This window comes from Oncorhynchus clarkii, unplaced genomic scaffold (genome assembly GCF_045791955.1).
Source record: "Oncorhynchus clarkii lewisi isolate Uvic-CL-2024 unplaced genomic scaffold, UVic_Ocla_1.0 unplaced_contig_13592_pilon_pilon, whole genome shotgun sequence".
Lineage (NCBI taxonomy): Eukaryota > Metazoa > Chordata > Actinopteri > Salmoniformes > Salmonidae > Oncorhynchus > Oncorhynchus clarkii.
Genome location: NW_027259639.1, coordinates 18,310 through 26,586, shown reverse-complemented (window position 1 = coordinate 26,586; position 8,277 = coordinate 18,310). Strand labels below are relative to the sequence as shown.

The window sequence follows — 8,277 nt, the reverse complement described above, 5'->3', positions numbered from 1 at the left end:
CCCATTTACCTATCATCAAAAATAAGTTCCTCTTTATGCAACCACTCGCAACTCAGTGACATTTTGGGAATGGTATAGGCCTAACTGACCAAATTCATACAGTAGGCTTTGTTATGACGATGTTATGAATAACATTCAGACAGGTCCTAGATATTATTATCAAATAAACAAAAACGAGTTGTTTCACAAATTTACAGAGTTCCGCAGATGTCTTGTTGCCTACTCAGGAAAGACGCGTCATTGCCATCTTTCCCACCTTCCTTTGATTGTTTTCTTAATTCAGGGGGGCAGGATCCAAACGCGGTAGATGGATATTGAAAATGGAAGGAGCAGCGACGCGCACTGTGATAACGTCTACAAGCAGCAGCACGGACAACTTTTCCACCTCCACTCTGGTTTACGACAGGCAGTTTCTTCGCACTGCTTCGGGGCTCCTCGTTTTCGCAGAAATAGTAAGTAGTCAAGTTTCAACGTTCAAAATGTAGGCTACGGGATACGCATAGTATACATCGTCCAAATAAATGCTTATTTGCGTGTTACTTCTCGACGATGCAACAACAATATGACATAATAAAATATAAGAATACGAACATAAATTAAATGGCTCAGTAGAATAAAATAAACATTTTATAGTAGCATAAATATAATTCAAGAAAGCACTATTTACAGTATAGTCCAATATTTACACGTGTATTGGAGAAGGTGGGAATGGGGGGCAGTGTATAAACTGTGGCTGGGGTGTGTGGGGTCCTGGATGATGCTGCGTGACTTCCTCAGGCACAGTTTGGGTGGGAGCACGGTCCCATGATGTACTGGGCTGTCTTCACCACCCGGAGGGCCTTGTGGTCATAGAAGCAGGCAACCTGTCCGGACATTCTTGATGGTGCAGGGGCATCATGATGTTGTGGCGTCTTGACAAGAGTTGTGGTGGTGTTGGTCCATGACATGTCCTCAGTGATGTGGACGCTGAAGAACTTAAAACGAATAACTTTCTCTACTGCAGTCCGGTTGATGTGGATCGGGGCATGTTCCCACCTCTGCTTCCTGAACTTAACAATCAACTCCTTTGCTTTGCTGACTTTGAGGGATAGGTTGTTGTCATGACACCACAATGCCAGTTCACATACCTCCTCCCTATAGGCTGACTCGTTGTCGTTGGTTATCAGGCCTATAACCGTGCTGTCGTCAGCAAAGTTCATGAGGGAGTTGGTGTTGTGCAAAGCCACACAGTTGTGGATGAACAGGGAGTACAGCAGAGGACTGAGGACACCCCTGGGGGGCCCCTGAGTTAAGAGTCAGTGTAGAGGAGGTGTTGTTGCCAATCCTCACAGCCTGTGGTCTACCCCTCAGGGAGTTCAGGATCCAGTTGCAGAGAGTGATGACCTAACTGCAGCACAAACATATTTGTGTCCAAGTTCAATATAATAATTTATTGAAATCACTATGGCTTTTACCATCTTTCTCACAATAACTGCCATCAGAATTCATGGAGGGAATCAATACTGTATGACCTGCATGATGGTTTATCACAGATGGTGGCATGACACTGTCCTGAACACTGCACTGAAGTGAAGGTTTAATTATTTAACATTGTTCAAGGAAATGTAACTGGAGAAAATGAACATAATGTCAACCTACTTCCTGTAATATAGGCTACTTCCTGTAATATATGCTTCTTCCTGTAATATAGGCTACTTCCTGCATGGCCAGGCATGACTCCAACACCATCATTAAGTTTGCTGATGACACAACAGTGGTAGGCCTGATCACCGACAACGATGAGACAGCCTATAGGGAGAAGATCAGAGACCTGGTCATGTGGTGCCAGGACAACAACCTCTCCCTCAACGTGATCAAGACGAAGCAGATAATTGTGGACTACAGGAAAAGGAGGACCGAGCACGTCCCCATTCTCATCGATGGGGCTGTAGTGGAAAAGGTTGAGAGCTTCAAGTTCCTTGGTGTCCACATCGCCAACAAAATAACATGGTCCAAGCACACCAAGACAGTCGTGAAGAGGGCACGACAAAGCCTATTCCCCCTCAGGAAACTAAAAATATTTGGCATGGGTCCTGAGATCGTCAAAAGGTTCTATAGCTGCACCATCGAGAGCATCCTTACTGGTTGCATCACTGCCTGGTATGGAACCTGCTCGGCCTCCGACCGCAAGGCACTACAGAAGTTAGTGCGTATAGCCCAGTACATCACTGGGGCCAAGCTTCCTGCCACCCAGGACCTCTATATCAGGCGGTGACAGAGGAAGGCCCTAAAAATTGTCAGACTCCAGCTACCCTAGTCATAGACTGTTCTCTCTGCTACTGCACGGCAAGCGGTACCGGAGTGCCAAGTCGAGGTCCAAAATGCTTCTTAACAGCTTCTACCCCCCAAGCCATGAAGACTCCTGAACAGCTAATCAAAGGGCTACCCGGACCCCTCTTTTACACTGCTGCTTCTCTCTGTTTATAATCTATGCATAGTCACTTTAACTCTACCTACATGTACATACTGCCTCAAATACCTCGACTAACCGGTGCCCCCACACATTGACTGTACCGGTACCCCCTGTATATAGCCTCACTTGTTATTTTACTGCTGCCGGTTAATTATTTGTAACTTTTATTTTCTCATTTTTACTTAACACTTCTTTTTTTCTTAACTTCTTAAAGCGTTGTTGGTTAAGGGCTTGTAAGTAAGCATTTCCGTGTAAGGTCTACCTACACCTGTTGTATTCGGCGCATGTGGCAAATACAAATTTGATTTGATTTGAGCAAATGCATTTAAATACACAATAAATTAGACACCACCAGAGTACAGCCATATCCGACTATGTGTGCATCCCAAGTGGCACCCTATTCCCTGTATAGTGCACTACTTTCTACTGGAGCCCTATGGGCCCTGTTAAAAAGTAGTGATCTATAAATGGAAAAGGATACCATTTGGAATGCTGGCTATATGCTTCCCTGTCCCCTCAGGTGTTTGGTCTGCTGGTATGGATGCTGATAGCAGGGACGGAATACTTCCGTGTGTCTGCCTTTGGGTGGGTCATGTTTGTGGCCATCTTGTACTGGGTCCTGACGGTCATCTTCCTCATCATCTACCTGACCATGGCTTACAACAGGATCCCTCAGGTCCCCTGGACAACTGTGGTACGACACATACTACGACACATAATACAACAGCACATTATTTGAAACTTGAGTGATTGAGGTTGTTTATTATAAATCTAGTAATTGAATAATTGTGGACTATTTATGTAACAGAAAACCAATGGAGTTAACTGCCTTGATGGTTTTGGGGGAGAGAGCAAATAGATGAACCAAGTCTTTATGAATGTGATCAAATGAAACCATTCTATAATGTGTACTACCCAACAGTATCTGAGACAGCCAGGAATCCTGTTGTTGTCATTCTACAGGGTCTGTTCTTCAACAGTAGTGCTACAGTGATGTATGTGGTGTTCTACAGGGCCTGTTCTTCAACAGTAGTGCTACAGTGATGTATGTGGTGTTCTACAGGGTCTGTTCTTCAACAGTAGTGTTACAGTGATGTATGTGGTGTTCTACAGGGTCTGTTCTTCAACAGTAGTGCTACAGTGATGTATGTGGTGTTCTACAGGGTCTGTTCTTCAACAGTAGTTCTACAGTGATGTATGTGGTGTTCTACAGGGTCTGTTCTTCAACAGTAGTGCTACAGTGATGTATGTGGTGGCAGCAGCAGTGGACGCAGCCTCAATCAGCCATGCTGTTAAGGGACGCCATAACTACAACTGCTGGGTAGCATCCACAGTAAGAAAACCACCTTAGAACTCCCAGACAGACATTTAAATCACGCCAACTGTGAAAATATACCACAAATATGACTGAGTATTTATGATTACAGCGATATTAAATTATACAATATTAAAATGCCAAATATATGCTTACAAGTCAGATAAGAGAGGTATGATTCCACTGTGTACCATCCAAAATGCTATCTATTTGGTCCATTTAAGCCTACTCAACTCATACTCAGTATTGTACTGAATTTTAATGTTTTCATCCGTCTGTTTTTCAGTTCTTTGCCTTCCTGGTCACGCTCTGCTATGCAGGAAGTACATATTTAAGTTTTAAATTCTGGCGCTCGAGGGATGAGGAACAATAACCAATCACAAAGGACAGCTAAAGTATATCCGTTATGGAACGCATGAAGGACCTTGAAAAGTACACATGGTTAAGTGTAATAACCACTCCTTCCCTTTGGAAGACATTTCTCTTTTCTCTGTTATATTTCTGTTATTTTAGAGTTATGGTGTGTTTCATCTGTTGGAATGACAGAGCCTGAACCTCAGTGATGCTTTTACTTCTTATGCACTCATGAGTTTAAAAAAAAATACATTTGGATGAAAATGACTGAAGCTAACAAAGTGGCTATTCCATTTTTCTGAAGCTGGAGATCAAAGCTTTAACTCCAATATTAAAATGGATTGGACAGTAATGTTGTCCCACACTAGATGGTGCTACAATACAAGGCTAAGAAACAGGGCTGATGAAGAACATTACAGTCAATTCTCTTTTTGATCATTCAAAAAAATGTATCATATACGAATAATACATTTCACTAATAGGAGTCAGCTACACTGAACAAAAATATAAACGCAACATGCAACTATTTAAAAGATTTTACTGAGTTACGGTTCATATAAGGAAATCAGTCAATTGAAATAAATTCATTAGGCCCTAATCTATGGATTTCACATAACTGGAAATACAGATATGCATCTGTTGGTCACAGATACCTTAAAAAAAAGTAGGGACGTGGCTTAGAAAACCAGTCAGTATCTGGTGTGACCACCATTTGCCTCATGCAGCGCATCACATCTCCTTTGCATAAAGTTGATCAGGCTGTTGATTGTGGCCTGTGGAACTTCAATGGAGTGGGACAAAAATCCAAGATGGCGTAGCAGTCAGCCGTCTTTGTCTTGTCGTGTCCCGTGTATATATATATGTTTTTCTTTGTATATATTTCGTATATATCTGTAATATTTTTAACCTCAATTTCAGCATACTCCTGCAACCCGCCTCACCCAGTGTGGTATGGATCTGCTATTTTCTATACTTTAGAACCGGAACCCCCAACAGAAGCTAGCCAGCTAACTAGCTAATAGTCAGTTAGCCACTGCTAGCGGTCATCAGCTCACCTCAGCCCGATCAACTCCCACCAGTCTGCACAGGGCGATTCAACCCAGAGCATATCAGACTGCTTTTTTCTCTACCACATCTCCACATCTCTGGATTCCTACCGCAAGCTCAGAACCTTTTCACCTGGATCATCACAGCTAGCTAGCTGCTATCCGAGTGGCTACTCCTGGCTAACGTCTCTGTCCCGAAGCAAGCACAGTTAGCCTGGAGCTAGCCTCGTGCTAGGCCCATCTCCCGGCTAGTTGAAGAGGTCCATCAGCCACTTCTTGGGCTACAATAGCTATTTTGCCAATTGGCCTGGACCATTTTACTGCCTACACAGAGCCCTGCCATCCCGACTGGTCTGCCGACGTAACCGTCCAAGGGCGCTTCAACAGACTCTTCCGTCGCGACGTCCCCCTAAGGCCTTTCTGCTAGCTTGCTAGCCCCGGCCCGCTAGCTGTCTGAATCGCCGTGTCTCCAGCTCGCCTAGCTACTCACTGGACCCTATGATAACTCAGCTACGCATGCCTCTTCCTAATGTCTATATACCTTGTCCATTGCTGTTTTGGTTAGTGATTGTCTTATTTCACTGTAGAGCCTCCAGCCCTGCTCAATATGCCTTAGCTAGCCTTTTGTTTCACCTCCGACACATGCGGTAACCGCACCTGGTTTAAGTGGTGTCTTTAGAGACAAAACCTCTCTCATTGTCACTCAGTGCCTAGATTTACCTCCACTGTATTCACATCCTACCATACCCTTGTCTGTACATTATGCCTTGAATCTATTCTTCTGCACCCAGAAACCTGCTCCTTTTACTCTCTGTTCCGAAAGCACTAGACGACCAGTTCTAATAGCCTTTAGCCGTACCCTTATCCTACTCCTCCTCTGTTCCTCAGGTGAATGGAAAATGGACAGAGTGAAGAATGAAACTCATATAGACTGGAATAGGAGAGGAAAATGTTAAAGAGTGAACAAGTAAGAGAGACCCACACAGATGGTGTGTGAGAGAGGAAGGCACACACACACACACACACACACACACACACACAAATCTATTCTTCCACGCCCAGAAATCTGCTCCTTTTTCTCTCTGTTCCAAACGCACTAGACGACCAGTTCTTATAGCCTTTAGCTGTACCCTTATCCTACTCCTCCTCTGTTCCTCTGGTGATGTAAAGGTTAATCCAGGCCCTGCAGCACCTAGCTCCACTCCCATTCCCCAGGCGCTCTCATTTGTTGAATTCTGTAACTGTAAAAGCCTTGGTTTCATGCATGTTAACATTCGAAGCCTCCTCCCTAAGTTTGTTTTATTCACTGTTTTAGCACACTCTGCCAACCCGGATGTCCTAGCCGTGTCTGAATCCTGGCTTAGGAAGGCCACCAAAAATCCTGAAATTTCCATCCCAAACTATAACATTTTCCGACAAGATAGAACTACCAAAGGGGGCGGAGTTGCAATCTACTGCAGAGATAGCCTACAGAGTTCTGTTATACTATCCAGGTCTGTGCCCAAACAATTCGAGCTTCTATTTTTTTTAAATCCACCTTTCCAGAAACAAGTCTCTCACCGTTGCCGCTTGTTATAGACCACCTTCAGCCCCCAGCTGTGCCCTGGACACCATATGTGAACTGATTGCCCCCCATCTATCTTCAGAACTCGTACTGTTAGGTGACCTAAACTGGGACATGCTTAACACCCCAGCCGTTTTACAATCTAAGCTTGATGCCCTCAATCTCACACAAATTATCAATGAACCTATCAGGTACAACCCCAAATCCATAAACACGGGCCCCCTCACAGATGTCATCCTGACCAACCTGCCCTCTAAATACACCTCAACCGTTGCCGTTCTTCACTGCCTCATTGCCTGTGTTCGTAATAGGTCTGCGGTCAAACAACCACCCCTCATCACTGTCAAACGCTCCCTAAAACACTTCAGCAAGCAGGCCTTTCTAATCGACCTGGCCCGGGTATCCTGGAAGGATATTGACTTCATTCCGTCAGTAGAGGATGCCTGGTTATTCTTTAAAAGGGCTTTCCTCACCATCTTAAATAAGCATGCCTCATTCAAAAAATGTTAAACCAGGAACAGATATAGCCCATGGTTCACTCCAGACCTGACTGCCCTTGACCAGCACAAAAACATCCTGTGACGTACTGCATTAGCATCGAATAGCCCCCGGGATATGCAACTTTTCAGGGAAGTTAGGAACCAATATACACAGGCAGTTAGGAAAGCTAAGGCTAGCTTTTTCAAACAGAAATTTGCATCCTGTAGCAAACTCCAAAAAGTTCTGTGACACTGTAAAGTTCATGGAGAATAAGAGAACCTCCTCCCAGCTGCCCACTGCACCTAGGCTAGGAAACACAGCTACCACCAATAAATCCACGATAATTGAGAATTTCAATAAGCATTTTTCTACGGCTATGCTTTCCACCTGGCTACCCCGGTCAACAGCTTTGCACCCCCCACAGCAACTTGCCTAAGCCTCCCCATTTCTCCATCAACCAAATCCAGATAGCTGATGTTCTAAAAGTGCTGCAAAATCTGGACCAATACATATCAGCTGGGCTAGACAATCTGTACCCTCTTTCTAAAATGATCTGCCGCAATTGTTGCAACCCCTATCACTAGCCTGTTCAATCTCTATTTCATATCGTCTGAGATCCCCAAAGATTGGACAGCTGCCGCGGTCATCCCCCTCTTCAAAACGGGGAGACACTCTTGACCCAAACTGTTATAGACTTAAATCTATCCTACCCTGCCTTTTAAGGTTAACAAACAGATCACCGACCATTTCGAATCCCACCGTACCTTCTCCGCTTTGCAATCTGGTTTCCGAGCTGGTCATGGGTGCACCTCAGCCACGCTCAAGGTCCTAAACGATATCATTGACCTGGCCAAGGTTTTCGACTCTGTCAATCACCACATTCTTATCGGCAGACTCAAAAGCCTTAGTTTCTCAAATGACTGCTTTGCCTGGTTCACCAACTACTTCTCAGAGTTCAGTGTGTCAAATCGGAGGGCCTGTTGTCCGGACCTCTGGCAGTCTCTATACATCAATGATGTCACTCTTGCTGCTGGTGACGCTCTGATCCACCTCTATGCAGACGACA

At 44.5% G+C, this 8,277-nt stretch overlaps 1 protein-coding gene across 2 annotated transcripts; it reads left to right on the top strand.

Annotated features, from left to right (window-relative positions):
* The first annotated feature begins 283 nt into the window (after positions 1 to 283).
* Positions 284 to 4,815, top strand: LOC139400585 (CKLF-like MARVEL transmembrane domain-containing protein 8). 2 transcript variants are annotated; one of them, XM_071145353.1, is made up of 4 exons: positions 285 to 452; positions 2,973 to 3,146; positions 3,666 to 3,785; positions 4,054 to 4,815. In XM_071145353.1, exons 1-4 carry the CDS (start codon positions 321 to 323, stop codon positions 4,138 to 4,140), a joined length of 513 nt encoding a protein of 170 aa, XP_071001454.1. In that variant the 5' UTR covers positions 285 to 320; the 3' UTR covers positions 4,141 to 4,815. The 2 variants fall into 2 exon arrangements, with proteins under 2 accessions (XP_071001453.1, XP_071001454.1); XM_071145352.1 differs by lacking the exons at positions 2,973 to 3,146; positions 3,666 to 3,785; positions 4,054 to 4,815 and adding an exon at positions 1,691 to 2,628 and having other exon boundaries at positions 284 to 452.
* The last annotated feature ends 3,462 nt before the right edge of the window (positions 4,816 to 8,277 follow it).